This window comes from Corapipo altera, unplaced genomic scaffold (genome assembly GCF_003945725.1).
Source record: "Corapipo altera isolate COAL_440 unplaced genomic scaffold, ASM394572v1 116, whole genome shotgun sequence".
Classification (NCBI taxonomy): domain Eukaryota; kingdom Metazoa; phylum Chordata; class Aves; order Passeriformes; family Pipridae; genus Corapipo; species Corapipo altera.
Window position 1 is genome coordinate 35813 of NW_020884953.1, and position 21657 is coordinate 57469.

Sequence of the window (21657 nt, forward strand, 5' to 3'; positions counted from 1 at the left end):
CCGGTGCTGTGCCGGGTCCGTGCCGTGCCGGGGCGGGGTCGGGGCCGGGGCCGTGCGGGCGCGGGGAGGGCTCAGCGGCGGCGCCTGCGCGGGGCCGTCGCGGAGCTCCGCGAAGTTCCGCGGGGCCCGGGGAAGTTTGGGCTCGGCTCGGCTCGGCCCCGGCCATGGCCTTCCGCCGGCGGGCCAAGAGCCACCCGCTCTTCAGCCAGGAGTTCCTCATCCACAACCACGCCGACATCGGCTTCTGCCTGGTGCTCAGCGTCCTCATCGCCCTCATGTTCGAGGTGAGAGCCCCCCCTCCATCCGCATCCCCCTTGCCCGCCGGGGCCGGCTGTGTGTGTGTCCCCACCCTGTGGACCAGGTGACCCCCCTCGTTCTGCAGGGGGTGTCCGCCCCCGGGGCTGTCTCGGCTCAGGGGGGTCCGCACCCCGGCCGGGAGCCGCCATCCCGCTTGGGGAGGGGGCTCTGCGGTGCGGGACCCTTCCGTCTAGGGGGGCACAGCGCCGCCTCATTCATTCCCTGTGTCTCACCCACCACCAGAGAGGTGTGTGTCCCACAAATTCCTTTGGGGACCCAGCCTGGTGCCGACTTTTGGAGTGGCACATCCTTCTTCCCCTGCTCCAGCCCTGCCCGGGGTCCCTGGTTTGGGAAGGTGCAGCACAGGGAATGTCAAACCCCCTTCTCTAAACCCACCGCTGCTGCTGGGATGTCCCAAGCACTGAAGTGGGGTGCCTCAGCCTCACACAGAGAGAAACCAAGCCCTGGCCGATATTCCCATCTCTTGGAAATAGGAAGAAATTTTTTTTGCCTTTTTTTCCCCCATTTTTTCTTCTTCTTTAACATTAGCCCTTTTCCAGGTATTTTCTCCGCAGCCAGCGCCGTGGGACGAGCACCGGGGGCTCCTGGGCCTCGGGCAGGACACCACCGGCTCCCTGGCCTTTCCCCATCCTGGCCATCCCACCTTGGGCCCTGAGAAGGCATCCCCGCTCCTCCATGGGATACCTTCACCCGGAGTCCCCCCCCGGGAATGCCGCTGTCCCGCGAGCGCCATGCCCGGAATGCCGCTCTCCCCCTGCTCCGGCTCCTTCCCTCCCAGCTTGCTTTTTTCCGTTCCCTCTTCTCGGGGAGGAGACGGGAGCGCTGGAGGCCGTGTGGCTTCTCTTGGCTCCGGGCACCCACGGCCGAGGCTACGAGCCCGTGGTCAGCGGCACAGCCGGGCCGGACCCCCCCTCTTCCCCCGCTGAACCCTCCCCTCCAGCGCAGTGCCACGTTTCAAAGCAAATCCGGATGGGAAAGGGGTGGCCGGGGGGCCTGGCGGAGGAGGAAAGGCTCCTTCTTGCAGCAAATCGCGGGAGGAGGAAATCCATTTCCTTAATTCCCTCCCGCTGGAGCCCCCCTTGCTTTTCTCTCCCCCCCTTCCCCCCCCCCCCCCTTTTTTTTTTTTTTTTTGCTGCGAATGCTTTGAATGAGTGAGTGGCTTCCAGCAGTCAAACCCCCTTTCGATGTGCTTGTGCATATATATATATATATATATGTATATATATATATATATTTATTTAAGGGTTTCAAAACTAGCCCAAAAGGGCCAGCTGCATTCCAAAGCCACATGCAAATGATGCAAAGTTGGGCTGCAAGTTTCATTGTGGCACTTGAAAAAGAAAAAAGTCGGTGAGGTCTCGTTTCTATCTCAGAGCTTCTCCCTGCAGGTGGTTTTTTTGGGATGCTGGTGCCTATGGTTGCATGTCAGGAACCCCGTCCTGGAGAGGTGGTAGCTGGGCTGGGGCGTGATTTTGGTTGACTGTGATGCACTGAGGATGGTTTGAAATGTGATGAACCCCCCTGTGGAGGTGCCAGCAGGGAGGAGTTTGTGGTGTTCCTGATTTTTTTAGTGTCTTTTAATTAAATCTCCCTGGGATGTTGAAGGCAGCAGTTTGCTGCTCTCCCCGCAGACCTCAGGGAGACAGTGCTCGCTGTACCGGGGTGGGTTCCAGTGCTCCCTGTGCACTGTCTGGCTGCATCTCCTCCTGGCATCATCACAGAATCACAGAACCATGGAATATGCTGAGTTGGAAGGGACCCATCAGGATCATTGTGTCCAACTCCTGGCCCTGCACAGCACACCCCAAAAATCACACCAGGAGCCTGAGCGTGGGGTTTGAGACAGCTCTTGATCCTTGTGGGTATTTTATTTTATTTTGTTTTACTTTTATGGTTATTTCTTCTGCTTTCTTTTCCTCTGGAGGAGAAATCAGGCTCTGCTCTTCCCTAGCCCTCCAAACCATCCATGCCCATTTGTGCCACCCCTCTACGGTGATTTTTGGTGGCAGCTCGGATATTTCTGCCTTTTGACACCTTTTCATCTCCTCCTTTGCCGTGGTGAGGAGGACACATCACTGTCCCTTCTTCTCCTTTCATCCCTGCTTCCCACCCCACAACTGGGCTTCCACCTTCCTGATGCTGGTGGCCACAGCCAGGCTCAGGCTCAGCGGAAGCGGCCGAATCCTGCTCACAATAGGCCGTTTCCTGCAGGGGAGGTTTCTTTGGGAAGACACAAATAAGATTTTTAACCTTTTCCCAGGCATCCCCCAGGAGCTGAGCGCTTCCTTGCTCTAGCACCCTGCTCAGGATGATGCTGCAGGGCTGCTGGGTGTCTCCCTTTCCCCAAGCAAGGTGCACCCTGAGTATCCTTTTGGGTGCCCAACCTTTCCCCTCCAGACAGATTCACCAACCTGGGAATTCCTCCACAGCAGGGAACGGGTACATGATGGGATTTGGGGGCACAAAGTGTGGCATGAGGCTGCTCACCGGTGTTACGGGTGTGTTGGATTTGATTATTCCAGTGTTTTAGATGATCATAGCATTGCTCAGAGAGGGAAATCCCGGGCTTGGAGGGGGTTTCCCTAAAAAGAGCTGTCCAGAGCTTGGCACTATTTAGTGTTTTTCATTCCCAGCCTGCCTGAAGCCTTCAGGGTGTGAAACACACCTGGTGTGTGTCTGTGTGGTGCCAGGGAGGGATTTTGCCATGTGTGTGTGGCTGCTGGAGCTCGGAAAGAAAAGCCTCCTCTTTTTTTTTTTTGGTGAAAAACTATTTTAAGTGATAGAAACGCGAAACAGGTGCTTCCCATCCTCCTGCAGAAATGGCTTTGCATGTATTTTTCCACCCTGCTTTGCAGAAAAATGAAGCCAAGGCCAGGCTGGGTTTAACCTGCTGCTGGCTGGTGACCCATGTCCTGTCTGGGGTGGGTCAGTCAGTGGGTTGAGTTTGGGGAAGACCTCACTGATTTTGGGCAAGTTCCTGTGTTAGATGAGGACTCCTGCCACAATCTCTAACATGGGGAAACTAAAGCTCAGTTTTACGCATGAGGTGATGATGAGAAAGTGATAACAGAGTTAAAAAACCGTTGTTTTATAAGAGTTGCCGTGGCCTTGCTGGGCTTTCCCCTGTGAGCAGAGTGTGAGTCATGGGCTCCCAAACTCTGGGTTGTGACACTGTCAAATGAAGGCAGCTGACGAATGAGCTGCTATTTCCAGGCTTCCTGCTAAATATACTTCCCCCTTCCCGGTCCCCTCCGTAGTACTCTAAAAAATTAAGGCCTTCTCGTTGTTAATGCGGGAAAACAAAACATGTTTCTGCCTCCCCTGGTCGTTGCCAGATGTGGGAGCTGAGGCCATGCGGGCGGTGTTAGGGGCTGGATAGTTGGGGAAGAGGGGGAAAAAGGGAGGAAAAAACCCAGAGTTTAGGTTTAGTTTTAAAAAGGGAATAAACAGGAGGGTCTGTGAGGCAGTGAAAATCATGCTGTGCTGAGGGATGAGCGTGTCTGTGGGAGCAGAGGGGCTGCGCCGCCCTCAAAAAGGTTTTTTTGTCACAGCCAGATGTTTACTTTTAAAGGCTTTGGTCCAAAGTTTGGGCTTTAGTTTACATATAGGGCCTGTGTCAATCCATATCTTGGGTCAGCAAGTTTGTCTTTCAAACTCTGACTGGTTGGGGGAAAAATACCCCCACATTGTGAGAGAAGCCTTCGGACAGCGTTTTATCTGTAATTAGTTTGAGCTGTTTTTCAAGCCCTGGAAATATTTTCCCAGCTCTGACTGCAGAAACTCCCCCAGCCTCCCCCACCAGAGGCTTGGAGCTGCTTCCTTCCTGCAAAGTGATATTAATTCAAGGAGGACCGTGGGGCAGGCAGAGTGCCTGGGGGCTCCTGGCTGGGGTAGAGACAGCAACTGCAAATCCCACTAGAATGAGGCTTTTGAGAAGGGAAACGGGTTTTATAGAATCCCAGAACGGTTTGGGTTGGAAGGGACCTTAAAGATCATCTCATTCCATCCCCTACCATGGGCAGGAACACCTTCCACTATCTCAGGTTGCTCCAAACCGTGTCCAGCCTGGCCTTGGACACTTCCAGGGATGGAGTGTCCACTGTTCCCTGAGTTCATAGAGTGCCTGGTACCTCTCTGTGAAGGATGCTCAAAAATTATCCCTCGTTCCTGAACACATTGGTGTTTAGTTGCAGCAGGTAGATTTTGGGAGAGGTGCTAAACTACCTGGATGCATGTGCTTAAATCCCTTTATTAAAAGTCACGTGCTTATCTGCACAAGTGTAATTGGGATTTGGGTTTGGACTCTTGGAGCCTTTTGTGGCAGAGAAGAAACAGCATTTTTAAATTGCTGGATGGGGCTTGGAGCAACCTGGTCTAGTGGAAGATGTCCCTGCCAATGGCAGGCAGTTGGAACAAGACAATCTTTAAGGTCCCTTCCAAACCAAGCTGTTCTGTGATTCTAAAAAAGAGTAGGGAGAGCTTTGCTGCTCTGTATTAAACAGCAATTTCCAGGATGGTGGGTGTTTGGATTTTTCCAGTCACCACATTATCAGGAGTAGGTGCCTAGTGGTAGATAGTAGATGCATAGTAAATAAAGATGCATAGTGTAGTAGTGCTGGGATTGTTTGGCTTTATCCATTGCTCTGCCATCAAGGGCTGTGAGGTGGATGTGCTGGTTTGATTTTTAGCCATGAGAAGCAGCCTCATCCCTATCCTGAGCATGGCAGGAAACTCTGGTCTTGATGGACACGTGGAGTTTTGTGTCTTCACCATGCATCTGCCCTTTGGTTCTCACATTAGTGGCTTTAACCACCAGAAACCCACTCACTACTGAGGATGCTGTTCCTCTGCATGACTGTAGAGAGCTCCCAGGACAACTGCTTCCCAAATTTACCTGGTTCAGGCACATAGAATCATAGAACTGTTAAGGTAGGAAAAGACCTCTGAGTTCATTGTGTCCAACCCAGCTCTGCCAAGCCCATCACTAACCTGTATCCCCAGTTACCACATCCCTCATGCAAGGCAGGATGAGGAGCATCTCCCTCTGCATAGAGATGCCCTTAATGCCAGGTAAGGAGCAGATGAGGAGTGGATGAGGAAGGTACAGCCTTTCCTACATAGTCCCTGCTCTGTGCATCCCATGGAGGCAAACCCCTCTCCCACCCTATAAAAAGTTGTGCAGGGGAAGGTTTAGGGATTTTAATAGCCAGTTGGATATTGGGAAAAATGTCTTCACTGAAAGGGTGCTCAGGAATTGGAACAGGCTGCCCAGGACAGTGGTGGAATCACCATCTCTGAAGTGTTCAGAAAACATGTAGACATGACACTTGTGGACATGGGTTAGTGGTGGGCTTGGCAGTGCTGAGTTCATGGTTGGACTCAGTGATCTTAGAGGGCTTTTCCAACCTAAATTATTCTATGATTCTATGAATTCCACTTCTGCCAGCAGCAGTTTGGTGGCAGCTCTGGCTCTTCTCCTGCCCTGCAGGGCAGGAGCGTGCCTGGCGCTTCCTTTCCCATACCAGCATCTTGTTTCAGAACAAACAGGCAGCGAACGTCTTGTGCCTCTGAATAATCCTCATGTTGCTCTTCCCGTTCCAAACTTCTGCTTTCTCTGGCTGCCTGTGAAATGCTCAATGCAATCCCTAAAGCTTTGCCATCCCTGGTGCTCGTTGCTCCTTCCTAAGCCAAGGAGACCTGGTTTCTGCCTTGCAGGGGAGCTGGAGGTGCCATTGCTGGAGGTCACGGTTCTGGCATTCCCTGTTTTCCAGGAGGCTTAAGCTGCTCCATGGTGTGTCTGGCACTATACACTACTCAGGGCCGTGTAGCAATGGGTGCACCATGGGTGCTCCCAGTTGATATAGTGGACGGGATACTGAGGGGGTTATGTGGGAATTTGGAGCTTGATGTTCACTTGCTGGAGCTCAACCATGACCTCGGTCAAGTCCTCTGTCTCTCTGTGCCCCCTGGCAAGGGGCATGTCATGAGAAACATCAACAAGATGCAGGTCCCCCCGTGGATGTGCAGCATGTCCCTCACCTTCCAGATGGAGGAATGCCTTTGGTGCCTTAGAGGAGACCTTCCCTCCATGTAAACTCTGTAAGATGGGAAGGTTGGATGCCTGGAGTGCATATTTGGCCGCTGTAGCACTTTAGTGAGTGGCTGCAGGTTTGCCTGTGCTCTCCCATCTGTCAAACGGAGCAGACAAGCAGTTTGTCCTTGGAAACTGGTCCATCAGGAGCCTGCCTGTGTCCAGGATGTTACATTTATCTGTAGCAGTAAAATATTTTACTTAGACTTTAGAAAACAGCCCACTACCCCTCTGTAATGAAAGGTGGAGGAGTGTAATGAAAGGTGATGTTTGAAGCTGCTAGTGGTCTTCCAGCCTATAGGAAGCAAAGGCGGGTGTGGAGATGGGACAAAGCATTGCTTGATGCTGGACTGGATGGATGAAACCATCACCAGGCCCTCTAGAAAAGAAGTTTAGGAGAGTCCTTGCAAACTGTGTTGGGCCTGAGCACTGTGCTGGCTTTTCTTCCCACCCCAGAGATACTCCGAGTCATTTTCTTGAACTCACAAGTCTGGCCTATGGCCCCTTCAGCAGGTTAGGAGGCTTCATCTGGAGATGATGTCTTCTTTCCAGCTGTTTATAGCTCTGGATAACAGCCAGGTACTTGGGTAGCTGTAAATCCTTCAGTGCCTGCTGCCGTCAGCACTTCCATGACACGTCCACCCATCTCCGCAGCATCACGGCCACCGCCAGTTCTGTGTGTTTTTATCATGCCCTGCCAGTTTGTGGTGGAGTTTGGATGTGAAGTCCAGGTCCTGGATGTGCTGTACCGCTCTGGGATGAAGCAACTTGGCTTTCCTGGCCAGCAAGGTCTGTAAGAGCCAGCAGTGTCTCCTTAAGCCAGCTGAAGGCCGGGCGATGCGCTTTTTCCATCCCCACCCCAGACTCTGCCCGTGGTCTCCATATCCTGCAGCAGAGCCTTTCTTGCATCTACTCCTCCACAAAAAGAGCACAACATGTGGGATTTCCTTTTTTTTATGTGGGAAAAAAAATTTAAATCCCCAAACATCCTGAAAAGACGCTGTGGAGTTTTCTGTCCCTCGCCTGTGCCAGCGGAACAGAGCCACTGGCTGGTTGCTCAATGCTCATGGGGGCAGAATGGGAACACTTGGCAAAGCCTCTGTGTCCCCCCCACAAGCTCTGGAGCAATTTCCAGCTGGGATTTTAATAGCCTGCAGCTCTGGAACAGTGGTAGCTACGTCTGTGTGAAATGCAGCTCATCTCCATCGGTGTTGGACGGGCATGGGATTTGTTGGGGCTGCCAGTGTATGAAGGTGGGTGCTTGCAAAGCATTGGAGGGTTGGCTGGAAGCCCTTGGAAAAGTAAAAATTTGGTGACCTGCTGCCACTGTGGGGTTGGATGGGATGAAGACACATTTGCTGTCAGATGTCTGTGCACTGAGCTGTGGCCCCAGGCTCGAGGGTGTGTTGGTCTCAGAGGTGCAGCTTTGGGGCATCCTGTGGATGCACTGGGCTGGAATGCTGTGCCCCATTCCCACAAACCCTCCTGTTTCATTGCTGGGAAGGATCATTCCCTTGAATTAAAAGCAATTTAGACAGGACCAGAGAGAACAGCATGAAGCTGTTTCTGGAGAGGTTTAGGCTGGATATCAGGAAAAAGTTCTTCCCCCAGAGGGTGGTTGGACACTGAACAGGCTCCTCAGGGAAGTGGTCATGGCCCCAAGGCTGCCAGATCTCAAGGACTTTTTGGACAACACTCTCAGGGACCTGGTGGGATTCTGGGGGTGTCCTGTGCAAGGCCAGGAGTTGGACTTCAGTGATCCTTGTGGATCTCTTGCAACTCAGGTTATTTCCATGATTCTATTCTGTGATTCAATAAATGAAGAGTGAGCAGCACAGCCCTGGTTTGCAGGGGCCCTGATGTGTCATCTCAGGCTTTTTTATTCCTTTTTTGTACATGCATCGGGAATCTTGTGGGTAACTAGCATGAGGTTCAGCATGTCTGTCAAAGCTGCTTTTCCCCTGCCCTGTTGGACCTTCATGGGTACCTGCACGGACCCTAGAGGGGTCCAGGCTCACCGAGTGGAGGAGTCTCCACAAATATGTGGAGCTAAATCCATGTGTAGCCAGTCCATAGGGCTTTACAGCCTCTGAGTTTCTCATGTGTGGGTGATGCCATCCCTACTCAGGCTGGATTCCCAGTGTGGCTGCCCAAGTGGATGGGAATGAGGGCTAGTTTTAATTAATGCAAATAACCAGTTGGGTCAGTTCCCAGTGTCCCTTGAGCAGCAGGTCACATGTGAGGATGGTCCATGCTCCTGGAGGGATGCTCATCCTTCAAGGGGAACCAAGAGGCTTCCCCTGTCAGGTTGGCTCATGGCTTTTCCAGCTGTGTTGTTTTTCCAGGTTTCTCCCTCCTTTATACCTCTCTTTCTCCTTCCCAAATCCCAAGTTTCTGTTGTCAAACCACTTCCCTTGCAACCTCCTTGCTGAAAGATGTTTCTGTGAGTGAAGCAGGTGCCTGTACATCTCCCTGGACAATTTACCTTTCCCTTTGTGGTAGGAAAAGAAAGTAAATGGTGGCAGAGGAATGGAATCAACAACTGATTTGCTTTTTTCCCCCTCTGTGTGTCTTTTACAGGTCACAGCCAAGACTGCCTTCCTGTTCATCTTACCTCAGTACAACGTTAGTGTGCCTACAGCAGGTAAGAGATACCTCTGCTCCAGACACCCCAAGGGGAGGATTGAGTCGTGGTCTGTCCCAGATCCTCTTTACCAGCTGGCCTGGGCTCACCCTGTACTGATCACACTGCCCAGGCTCTTGTCTGGTGGTAAAGGAGATGTTAAAAATAAGATATTTTGGGAAGAAGCAAAGTTTGAGCAGCTCAGAGAACTCTGATCATGTCTGCCAGCTCTCATGCTGCCAGGGTTGGGAAGAAATGCTTTCCAGGGGGTTTTGGGGCTTCCTCTGTGTTTCTGTCATGACCAGGCTGCTCTGTGCTCCCTGCAGGGTGAGGATCCTGCTCCAAGCCGGGTCAGGCAGGATCAAACTGCCTGATTGCATGCCTGGAGTAGCTCCATGTCCTGCTGAGGAGCGGGAGGGATTTACCTCTTTGCAAGCAGCAGGGGCTACACAATAGTTCCTGCCTTGCTGATTTTTGGAGGGATAGAACAAGGTGAATGTGTGGAGGTGCACGTGGTGCACAGCACAAGGCAGGTTATGGGCCTGGTTCACATGGAGTAATTTGAGGAGGCTCTGAGGTGGTGCAGCTCTGAACCAAACAGACCAGAGGATGTGCCCCAGCTGCCAGCCAAGAGGCAGCTGGAGGCTCGGCCCCTGTTCATATTTTGGCTGCTGGTTGTTACCTTCCTGGCCCAGAGCCCCTCTGGATCTGGCAGCGATCTGGGCACTGGCGTGGAGACAGCAGGAGGTGGTTTGGGTAAAGCCTGAGCTCAGGATGAGCCAAACGCCTGGGGCACAAAGCCTGGCTTGGTGGCAGAAAACTGCAGTTAATTGGAAGTGTTTGAGTAATCATCCAAAGAAAGAGCAGGGTGTTGGGATTAGTGGGACTACAGTGAGGCAGACATGCAGAAGATAAAAGCTCTGCCCTTAAAATCTTTGAACGTTAAGGCTGAAGAAGTCATCCAGCTCCCAGATTAAATTGGTCTGTGCTCCCCTATGGCACAGTCCAGACAACTTCCTGCTGGTTTGTAAGGGATTTATTGTTTCCTGATGCCAGAAAACTCAGGGAGGGCACAGAAACACCTCACCAGAGCCAGATAATGGGGTATCAGTATAGAACATGAGGTGGCTGAGGCCTCGGGGAGAGAGACCTTGATGCAGCAGCTTGTTTGGAGGAAGGGTTATTGCTCATCTAAATTTTTCCAAGGCTGTTTCACATCCCTCACAGCTCCTGCTAGAGCAGCTTCTGAGAGGGGAGAGACAAGGCAGAGTGGTTGCACATGTGCACAATATTATTTTCTTGGGACTTGCAATTCACTCTTTTGCCTTGCTCTGGGATACAGGCACCATGTTTACCTCTGGGCTTGCACAGCACCCAGCCCAGGCTTCTACAGACAGGGTGTTTTCGTATCCTTTGCCAGATGTTTTCATAAATCCTGTTCAAATCTTAAAAATCTGAACTGAGGCTTTGCTCAAGGGTAAACAGGGCTGGTGACAAGATGCTTTCTGCAGTGCACCACAAGGACAGCAGCTTTCCTAAATCTGCTTCTTCCCCATAAGCTGCAGGGCTGCAAATAGTCACCTAAATGCAGCTGTCTGGGGTATTTTGGGTGCTGTTGGGTCTCCTGTTGCTCCAGAAGAGCATGACCTCCCATGGGTCCTATTTCTCATCCTCCATCCCCTTGCTGCTGTCTCAGATCTCTTAACAGCACAAGGCATCTGCATTTCAGCAGCTGAATCCTGCTCCAGCAGCTTTCAGGAATGTGTGGAAGAGACTGGGTGCTGGATCATAACCGAGGGGGTGGAAATGCCATCCTCAGCCCTAATGTTCCCAGTGGGGCATCCCTGATCCCATCACCTGCTTCAGCCTTCCATGTGTTCATCCCTGCAGGCTAAGTTCCTGCCTCCACACCCAGGCTGTCCCCAGCCCCTCATCTCTGGCTGGGGAAGCTTGAGGTGTCCTGAATGTCTCCTCCCTCGAGGTGTGTAACTATTGGAGGAGAAACCACCCACCTCTGCCATGAACTACCCCTGGATGGAGCCCTTTTTCCCAGCCACTGGCACAGTAATGACCTCTCTCCGGTGTCCCCATATTGGGAATAACCCCCCTGCCCCACTGACCCTTAAACCCTCACCTGGAAATCATTTGGGTCATGGGGATTTGATCCACTGTTTGGTGTTTTGCAGATGGGGAGCTGGTCCAGTATCACTATGGGCTGAAGGATCTGGTCACCATCCTCTTCTACATCTTCATCGCCATCATCCTGCACGCGGTGGTGCAGGAATACGCCCTGGACGTGAGTGCCATTCCATGTCTTGAGCCACCAAAAGACCTCAAATGCCATGGTCCTGCTGCAGTTAAATGCTGTTCTGGGGGTTAAGGTGGTGATTATGAGTGAGCCTTCACCTCTGGAGGCTGCCTGGGATGAGGAGGAGGAGAGAGGGTTGATGACCTGGTGGCTCATGTGTTCGTGGTTTTTTCTCTCTTCCTCTGCTCCTTCCCAGAAAATCAACAGGCGTCTGCATCTCTCCAAGGTCAAACACAGCAAGTTCAATGAGTCAGGGCAGCTGGTTGCCTTCCACCTCACCTCTGTGATCTGGTGCTTGTACGTCGTGGTGACGGTAAGGCACGGGAATGGCTGGGATTTGGGTTGCCAAGGGGGAATTTGGGGTTTCTGGAGCACAAAATCCCACTGGCAGCAGAGTCCCCAGCCAGCCCCTGGGCCAAAACGGGCACATTTCAGCAAGTTTGGTTTTCAAGTGTAGTGGATCTTTCCAGCCACTGAGTGAGGGCAGTTTTGGGAGATCCTTCTCCTGCACTGTGCAAGGCATAAGCTAATGGGATGTGAGATATTTTTGGAGCTGGTCTTCAGAAATCCTACCTGGTCTCATCATCTCCATCTGCTGCTCCGGATCATCTTTCTCAGATTCTTGTTTTCCTCTTTATTTACGTTCAGTGCTTTAAGGTTTTTGGATGCCTTTTGCAGAGTTCTGGGGCTAATGGGCAGATTTTTGGGATCCCTCTTTGTGGTCCCTTTCCTGGCAAGCTGGCAGTGAGGGGATCACTGAGAACAGGAAAGCCATGCTGTTCCTTGGGTGCATTGCAAATGTGTCAACCCAAAACTGCTGGGAGGAGAAATCAGAGGGAAAACATGTCTTTTTGGGGAGGAAGGGGGAGGGAAGAACAGGTGTTGTGGCTATTTTGGAAGTGTGAAGTGATGATGCTTTGCTGCCTGCAGCCATTGGGGTCCAGCTGGGGATGGATCCTTGGGGACAGGTCCCCTCCCCACTGCCTGGGGGGGTCGTACCAGCTCCAATTAGAGTACCCCTTTCAAGGCCAGCATTTCAGAGGTCTGCTGGCAGTGCTTCTGCCCTGTTGGGCTCTGAGGAGGGAAACACTGGTAACACAGTTGATGCTGCTGGTTTTGGGCTCCCCTTTCCCAGTGCCAGACCCATCCCTCACCAGCTCTGGGGCTGGAGCCTCCTCCTTACTGTTATGTGCTCCTCAAACACCCCATGTGCTCAAAGCAGGTTGCCCTTCACAGCACTTGCACTTCCCCTGGCCTCCCCCAACTGAAAAAAGGGCTTAGGGCAGACAGGGCATGGATGGTGGTGACTCGGCAGGACAAGTTTCCCATGCCAACACCTCCTTCCAAAGCCCAGTGCAGCATCCCCGTGGCAGGAGCAAGAGGGGAGCCACATCCTGTAACCTGCCCTGCAAGCATAAGTTAAGAGGTGGAAAATTAAACTATCCAATGCATAATAAATTGGTTCCGTAGGTGTTTTCTGTTCCCCTTTCTCGTCAGTAGTACTTCTGGTTGCTTAAGTGATACTTGGTTGGACAGGCCAGTGAGGGAGAAGCCCCATAGACCATACACACAGTTACAGGTATCTCACCCTCATGCCTCCAGAGCATCCCAAACCTCAGAACATCCTGTCCTGAACCTGGGAACATGTGTGCAACCGAGCAAGGAGCCTTCACCCCCCAAACACAGGGACTGGAGAGATTTTATAGGGGTGCTAGAGACCCACAAATTTGTCTGAGCTTTGGTGAGCTCAGCCTTGGCTCTCGCAGGGGACACGTTTTTTTCTGCAGGCTGGGTGTCATCCCCAGTTCCTTGTTTCACTGTAGCATTAACCCACCCCGTCATAACCTGTTTCTTTTGCTGAAGCCTTGCATCTCTTCTCTTTCTCAGGAAGGATACGTATCAAACCCCCGGAGTCTGTGGGAAAACTACCCGCATGTTTATCTTCCGTAAGCACTTGTGAGGGTATTTTGTTCCGGGGCTGACCACTTCCTTCCTCTCCACGGTTTTCCCTGTGGCTGGGAGAGGGGTGCTGACAGCACAGCGCCCTTTGCATGCACCCTGCTGCAAGGATGCTGCAGTGAGGTCATGAGGAATGGTGGATATCTCATTTGTGAGCCTGGGGAGGGTGTTCTGGAGGGTTTCCCCCATGAGGAAGGTCCTGTGAGTCTGGTTACTCATCCTGGCTGTTTTCTGCATCACCTTGGGCAAGTCTCTTTGCTGTTTATTTTTCACAGTAGGAATGAAGTGGGGGATAACCCTCCCTTTTTGGGTTTTTACAAAAGTGAGGTTTGCTGAGGGCATGGAGACCGCAGCAGGAGCATCTGGATAAACTCCAGGTGTGGCTGTCTCAGCTCAACAAATAATTTCAGCCCAGAAATGATGCCTCCTAAATCCTGTGGCTTCAAAGCAGTGGAGGGATTGCCCAATGCTGCCCTGCCACCCAGGTCCTTGGGGTCCTGCCATGCCCTGGGTTGGCTCTCATGGATCATCCCTGCATTTCAGGTTCCAGGTGAAGTTTTTCTACCTGTGCCAGCTGGCGTACTGGCTGCACGCCCTGCCGGAGCTCTACTTCCAAAAAGTTCGCAAGGTGAGAGCCAGGTGGGCCACCTGGGGATCCCACATGCTGGATTTTGGGAGAGGGAGCTTTGGGAGAGGGCAGGTGAAGAGGGTTGAGAAGTTGACATGGCTCTCTGCCCTGCCAGGAGGAGATCCCTCGCCAGCTGCGCTGCATCGCGCTCTACCTGGTGCACATTGCCGGCGCCTACCTGCTCAAGTGAGTCACCTCCCTCAGCACCACATCCTGCTCCAGGGATGGGGCTGAGCAGCTCCTTTTGCAGTGGGAGTCAGCTGGGAATCCTCAGTGGGGTGGGAGGCTTAAAGTGGAGTGTTTCAGCGGACAGTGACTTTTTGCACAGGCGGATAGTGATAGGAAAAGGGGGAATGTTTTTAAACTAAAAGAAGAGAGGTTTAGGTTAGATATTAGGAAGAAATTCTTCCCTGTGAGGGTGGTGAGGCTCTGGCACAGCTGTGGCTGCCCCATTCCTGGAATTGTTCAAGGCCAGGTTGGATGGGGCTCTGAGCAACATGGGGTAGTGGAAGGTGTCGCTACCTGTGGCAGGGGGTTGGGACTGGATGATCTTTAAGGTCCCTTCCAACACAGATCATTCTATGATAAAAAGCAGAGCAGCCTTGCCAGCAGTTAGGGTTTTGTGTTGGATTCCTACTGGTTTGGGCTGTGCTGATGGTTTGGGGACAGGGATTTCCCCTACTGGTGCAGAAAGGCCTGGATTTAGGCTGGTGCTGCAGCTCAGGAATGGCAGGAGAGAGGCTTTAGCTGGATTTGAAGGATGAAGGTTGACCAATGATGCTTTTTTCTTCCTCTTCCCTCCTAGTTTAACACGCTTGGGGCTGATCCTCTTGCTGTTGCAGTACTTGGCTGAGTTCTTCTTCCACATGGCCCGGCTGGTTTACTTCACGGATGAGAACAATGAGAAGCTGTAAGCAGGGGAGCTGCCCAGGGCTTCCACCTCCTCCAGAGCCTGGGAGAGCTACGTGGCTTGATCTCAGTGCTGGGAGCTGCTCCTGCCCACAGCTCTGCTTGTCCCTCCCACAGGTTTAATGTCTGGGCTGTTGTATTCGTGGTCACCAGGCTCTTCACCCTCACCTTGTACATCCTGGTCATCGGCTTCGGGCTGCCACGGGTGGAGAGCCAGGCCCTGGATCCTGAGAGAGGGAATTTTTTCAGCTTCCTCTTCAACAATATCCTTTTCAGGTAGGAATGTCTGCTTTGTCTTCCTTGGCTGTGTTATCTCAAGGTGGGTTTTGCTGAGTTTGGAAGTCACAGAATCACAGAATGGTTTGGGTTAGAGAGGACCTCGAAGCTCTTCTCCTTCCAACCCTGTGCTATAGGCAGGGACACCTTCCACTGGACCAAGCTGCTCAGAGCTCCATCCAAATGCCATTGGGGATCTGATCTTGGTTCCATTTAGGGAAGGTCCTAATGAGCTGAAGGGGTGTGAAGGAAGCAAGAAGGGGTTTAAAGGCTACAGAGGGGAAAAACCGTCAAATAAGGTGTTCATTGAATGAAGTTATAAAGCATGAGTCTATCCTAGAGAAAGGCTTACAGGCCTTCCCTGCTGCACCTTTAAGTGCATTAACACAGATGTGGTCAAGGAAAATGCATTTTTCCTTCTGCTTGGACATGTTTTGCTCTCTGTTGACATGGGAAGCAGAATATGGGATGGGCTCCTCATGCCTTGCAGTCTGTCTGTCAAGACTGGGAGCCTTTCTCAGCCATACAGCAGCTTTGGGTTCAGTTCAGAATTTGCTAGGCCTGGTCATTCCCAAGCTTTTTGAAGCCATGGACTGCTGGCACACATGAAGATTTGGGGGACTTTCTTAGCTCCCTTCCAACCACATCCATCTTTTAGATGTACAGAGAAGTTGGGTATGTCATACCTTGACTGTGCAGAGTGTGGCTTGGGCAGTGCTGGTCGAGATGATCCTGTTGATCCATTCTTGCCCTGAAGTTGTAACAATCAGCAATGCCCTGAGCACCTGAGAGCTTTATGGTGTGGAGGGAAAGGGAAGTGGCTGCTCTTTGCTCAGGGGATGGCAGGAAGGAGAGATGCTGGCGGCTGTAGGGATGGCACCTGCCACCAGCCCCGGCGTGGGTGGAAGGCTGGGTCAGGGGTGGCCTTGCTGCTCTGTTCTCAGCCTGCCTCTTCTCCACCCCTGCCAGAATGAGTGTGCTGCTGTTGGTGTGCCTCTTCCAGGCCTCAGTGATGTGGCGCTTCATCCACTTCCAGCTGCGGCGCTGGAGGGAGTACTGGAACGAGCAGAGCAGTCGGAAGCGAGTCGTCGCCACCACCACCAGCACCAAGCAGCAAACCAAGCCGCTCAAGAGGGACTCGGGTGAGTGCTGGGATGGGTGGCACCATGGGAGGTATCAGTCCTGTGGTTCAGCACCCCCTCAGGGGGTCCCCAGCAGCGTCCTGGCGTAGTGGGGCCTTTCCCCATGTCTGTGGGCCAGGCCTGAGAGGGTTAATGGTTTGGCTTGTGGAAGGAACAAAGTTTCCTCTTTCCATAGAATCACAGAATCAATTAGGTTGGAAAAGACCTCTGAGGTCGTCAAGTCCAACCTATGGATGAACACCACCACGTCAATTAGACCATGGCTCTGAGTGCCACATCCAGGTGTTTCGTGAACACCTCCAGGGATGGGGACTCCATCACCTCCCTGGGAAGCCCATTCCAATGCTTAACCACCCTTTCTGTGAAGCAATGTCCAACCTGAACCTCCCTTGGCACAGCTTGAGGCTACGTCCTCTTGTCCTGTCGCTTGTTCCCTGGAAGTAAGCCCGACCCCTGCCTGGCTCCACCATCCTGTCAGGGAGTTGTAGAGGGGGATAAGGTCACCCCTGAGTCTCCTTTTCTCCAGGTTAAACAACCCCAACTCCCTCAGTCGCACCTCATAGGACTTAACCTCTAGACCCTTCACCGGCTTCATTGCCGTCCCCAGGTTACCATGAAAACGGGGTGGTGAAAGCAGAGAATGGCACCTCACCTCGAACCAAGAAGCTGAAGTCACCGTAGAAGCCAAGGGTTGTCTCCTGGGGAGGAGGGCGAGATACCAAGACTAAGCAGCCCCTCCTCCTGGTCCTCACGGGCGGCGTCTTGAGTGGCTTGGAAACCAGTCATCTTCCCAAGGTGTCTCTTGCTCTCCTCCCTTCCTCTCTTGCTCTCTTGAACCATTTGCAATAAAACCAAAAACGTCCCTTTCCCCTGCTCCCTTCCCCTCGTAGGAACCTTTTCCAGCCCTCTTGGTTTTGCCTTCCTCTATTTGATGGTAAATCAGTGTGCAATTTTGGTTTTTTTCTTTTCTATTTTAGTGTTTGGTTATTTTGGTTAATGGTTACAAATGTGTCGTAGACGGTTCCAAATGATCCTTTTTTCTCCCACAGCATGTTCCTCCCCTCTCTCTTCATGGTGCTTCCCTGAGTCCCTGGGACAGGGCCACGACAGCTTGAAGGCACCAAATGTGTGTTATGGGAACAGGTTCCTGGGGGAGTGTGCTGGGGCTGTGAGATCCTGAGGCCCTGGGGCACTCTCAGGTGAGATGGGGCCAGTGCTCAGCAGGGTGGTGATACTGCAAAGAGAGAGCAGGGTCTGAGGGAGGAACCTCAGCCCTGTCTTGTCTCATGGTGGACCCCTGGTTACGTGGGGCTTTTCTGACCCCTGGTTTTCAGCCAATTTTGGAGAGATGGGCAGTAGAGAGAGGAGAGAATTTTCTTCTTCATATGGAAGGCCCACCTCCCAGCCTCTGCTTGCCCCAGCTCTTCTGGTACAGCTGGGTCTCTCTTGGCTGCCCTGTGGTTTTTCTGGAGCTCCCAGCCCCAAGAGCTGAGCAGCTCTGCAGCTCACAGTGCCTTGTCATGGGGCAGCACCATCCTCAGGTCCAGGTAAAACCTCGAGTCCTGCCCCACTCTGAGCACTGGCCTGGCTCCTGTCAGCCCAGGCCCTTTGCCAGCTTGTCTGTGCCCCGTGGACCTGGTGTTCTTGTGGCTCCTGACCATGTCCAGATGACAAACTGGCTGCTGCAAAGGGTTTTCGCATCAATGGGACTGTGCCCCTCATGCTGTCACCTCAGCCTTCCTCATCCCTACCGTACCAATCCAGCCATGCCATCGGTAGCCACCAGCTTCATTCTTTGTTTCCAAAGGATACAGTGCTTGTATCCACCCAAGGTGCTATCAAATCCAGGGTTTCTTCCAAAAAACCTAGCCCCTTTATCCCTTTCTGAGCTGTGAACGAGATGACAAGGAGGGAAGGGGAAGGAAGCCAGGGCTGCAAGGAGCAGCTTGCATTTTAGGAAAAGCCTGACTTGTGACATGTAGCTGTTGGCAGATGGAGTTGTCTCAAATCTACCTCAGAGGCCATCTGTTGCTGCAGACCACTTTCCCCTCTTGCTCCTGCCCGCTGCCACCTCCATGTGCTGGCAGGAGCTTTTGTGGAAAGCCACATCCCACCAGCTTGATCCCTTGCTGCTGAGGAGCAGCATCTGCGTGGGGTTTCGTGGGTCAGTGCCATCTCACTGAACTTCTTTGGGGTGCCACACAGCAGGCTGGGTTTGGCAGGTGAGCGGCAGTGGCACCTCTCACCCCACACTCTCCTCCAGGGCGGTCCCTAAGCTGGGCTTTGCTGTTGGTGCCTCTTGTGCAGCGAAGTCGGGCGTAGCTTTAGTTCTGCTTTGCCGCTGCAGGAACAGGCGACTCGTGTGTTCCCTTCTCTGGTGAGGAGAGAGGGCACAGAGCTGGGGGGAGCTGGGGTGCTCTTCCATAGGCAGTCCAGGATTGATCCTTGGCGTGCCCCTTGCTCAGCCCTTCGGGCAGCTGAGCTCTGGCTCTCTCCCAGTGCAATTTCAGCTTGAGGCTGGCGCAGGTGTTCTTCTCATCAGTTGTGTTTTGAGGAATGGGTGAGAGTTGATTTTCTGCCCCTCTTTGAGTTGAGTTGGGGTTTTTCCCTGTTTCTGTGGATGCCTTTTGTCCCTTCCTTCCCCTCTTCTTGTTGGAGATGAACTGGAGGGAGAAAATGTTCAGGGATACGAGGACAATTGGTCAAATTCCTGTTTGTCCTCCATCTTCACGACCTATGAGTGTCAAACAAGAGATATTGGCAGGAGAGGGTTTCCCCCTTTCTTGGGGGAGCTGAGGAAGGAGGTTGGAGCAGAGCCCTTGGAGGTATCTTGCAGTTGCTCCTAACAGCCCGCGTTGGGTCAATAACACGCATTTTGGCTCAGAGACAGTGGCAGTACCCACGGGGCAGCGAGTCCAGAGGGGGAAAAGAGCTTTATGTTTAGGGAGGACGTGGAAAAGGTCTAGTGTGAGAGGTTTTTCCTTCCTCTTCCCCTCCCCAGCCATCCACTGCCACGTGCCCTCCAAGAGCGACCGCTGGCCGGGATCTCTCCGGAGCCTCGGCCGGTCCTTTCCGCAGAGCCAGTGCCTCACAGCAGCTGAGCTGTTGACTCTGTTAACAGGCGACACGTAACAGCCCCCCAAAAAGCTGGCTGCTGAATGATTCCTCCTGCCTGCCTGCTTTGCTTCAGGCAGCTTTTCCACTTGCACAATGCTGTCTCTTCGTACAGTAGCCGATGATGCTTTGTATCCCAAGTGCCTTATGTTGTAGCCTCTCTGTACTTTAGCAATAGCTGAACACCCTCCCTCTTTAGTATGTATGTACAGCATATGCTACATTTATGTGGTTTTTTGTTTTCTTTTTGATAGAGCTACCAGGAAAAGGGATAGTTTGTTATGGAAGCATTTCCATGTGTTCTTTCTATCGTTTGTTTTTTTAAACCTATAGGCGATGGGGCTTTTTTCTGCCCTCCCCTATATTTAGTACTCAGAAATCCCCATCCTTCTGTTAGACCCAAACCTGGCAGGTTGTTTTTTTTTTAGGCTGAGCCTTTGTTGTGAGGCAATATCCACTGTCATCCTGGAGGTTTGCAATCCCCTCTCCATCAGAGGGGCTGCTCCTGTCTCTGTGTTCTAGTCCAAGCACAATCCCTCAGCTGCAAGCCCACAGTAACTGCTTCTATGTCCGTGTCATTTCTCAGCAGATCGAGCCTTCTTTTCAACCCAAAGAGCTTTTTTCTTTCCCAAATGGAGTGTTTTCCTTACAAGCCCTTATTGGTCAGTCTGTCCTTGACAGCTCTGTGTATTAAATGCCACGAGCTCACTTCCCTTGAGTGGATGCTCTTCTCATGCCCCATCTTGTCAAGCCCTGTGTCATCTGCAGAAAACACCACGGAATTGTTGGGTGAGGTTGGAAAACACCTCCAAGGTCATAAAGATCCAGCTTTTAATCCAACACCAAGATCCAACCCCACACAGGAGCTCTTGTCCACCACAGTGCAGAAGGTAATGGAGACTATCCAAAACTGCAGGTCTTTACTTCCAGTGTGACACTATTGCTTGCACCTTTCCCATGGGCTTGAGGCTGCTTTTGTAATCTATGTCCATTATCCAACCTAAGGAGATCAGGAATTGAGTAGCCTGTGAATTTTGGGGTGAAGCATAGTGTTCTCCTGTCCTAGCCTAGAAGAGCTGTAAAATACCAGCAGTAGTTCTCTCTTTCTGTCTTTAGATAGTCAGAGAACGGGCTTGGGAAGAGGAAGGGGGTGGAGGAAGAACAGATGTAGCATTTCACGTACAATTTTTGAGTGACACTTACCTTATGGGGCATTACAGTCGCGTTTTGTCTTGTTGTTGTTGTTGTTGTGTAGGATTCTTTCTTTCTTACTCATCCTATTTGGGCTAGTAGTAGACAAGTTCCAGTTCCCCTGTAGGTCCCCTTACCTTCAACTCACTGTTTTAAAATGTATGGTAGGCTTCCTTGTTGGAGGGAAGAGTGGCTACTCTAAGATGTCTCTTCCTTGCCTCCAAGTGACTCTGGAAGCTTGGAGCTACCCTGCCTTTGCTGCAGTGCCTGCAGGTTCACAACAGCCTCAGGCTCTTGCCTTTGGTAGATGGACCCCAGATTGTGCAAACAGTGGATAGAAATGATGGGGTTTGATTTACAGCCTTCCAGGAAAAAAAAGGTTGGCTTGGTAGGTTTTATACCCAAGTGAAAGATGCTCCTTTGGCTCGGTGCTGTGTGTGGAGTTTTGCTGGGAAGAATGGCTGTTGGAAAAAGCCAGGCAGAGGCATGTAGTTTCTCCTCAAAAATGTTGAACTCAATGGATCAAACTTCAGCAAAGGAACTCGAGGAAAATTTCTCTACTTCCGTATTTCCTGATTTTTGAGTGGGTGGGGGGAATTAACAGTGTCTGGTATTTTATCCTGTTTGTTTCATTCTTTCTGTTACTTCAGTTTTTGTACGGATTTTGTTTGTTGTTGTTTGTTGTTAAATGACTTGTGATAAACTCAGCAAAAGTATTTTTCTGAAATAAATGAATAAAAGGCATAGATTCTTCCACTGCTGCTGTCCAGTGATGTTTTATCACTCCTAAGCTGTACATGTGGCAAAGCAGCTGTGATGGGTTATACTGGTCTTTTCTCCTGTCATACCAGGCTAATCTGTTCCCTTTGCAGCATCTTGTGTCCTCCTCTTCATGGAATCATGGAATGGTTTGGTTGGAAGGGATGTTAAAGCTCATCTGCCATGGGCAGGGACACCTCCCACTATCCCAGGTTGCTCCGATCCCTGTCCAACCTGGCCTTGGACAGTTCCAGGGATGGGGCAGCCACAGCTTTTCTGGGCAACCTGTGCCAGGGCTTCACCACCCTCACAGGGAAGAATTCCTTCCTCCTAATATCC

The 21657-nt window shown here is 51.9% G+C and overlaps 1 protein-coding gene across 1 annotated transcript; it reads left to right on the forward strand.

Moving 5' to 3' along the window:
* Positions 1 to 87: 87 nt before the first annotated feature.
* TRAM2 (translocation associated membrane protein 2) lies at positions 88 to 21315 on the forward strand. Its single transcript, XM_027663457.1, has 11 exons — positions 88 to 284; positions 8990 to 9053; positions 11219 to 11328; positions 11537 to 11653; positions 13228 to 13286; positions 13843 to 13927; positions 14043 to 14113; positions 14733 to 14837; positions 14954 to 15112; positions 16082 to 16254; positions 16862 to 21315. The coding sequence occupies exons 1-11, from the start codon at positions 165 to 167 to the stop codon at positions 16933 to 16935; spliced, it is 1137 nt and encodes a 378-aa protein (XP_027519258.1). The 5' UTR covers positions 88 to 164; the 3' UTR covers positions 16936 to 21315.
* Positions 21316 to 21657: the final 342 nt, after the last annotated feature.

Coding starts and splice junctions, on each gene's coding strand:
- TRAM2 (XM_027663457.1), top strand. CDS start 165: ATGGCCTTCCGCCGGCGGGCCAAGAGCCACCCGCTCTTCAGCCAGGAG. Junction 285..8,989: donor TCATCGCCCTCATGTTCGAG/GTGAGAGCCCCC, acceptor TGTCTTTTACAG/GTCACAGCCAAGACTGCCTT. Junction 14,114..14,732: donor GCCGGCGCCTACCTGCTCAA/GTGAGTCACCTC, acceptor CTTCCCTCCTAG/TTTAACACGCTTGGGGCTGA.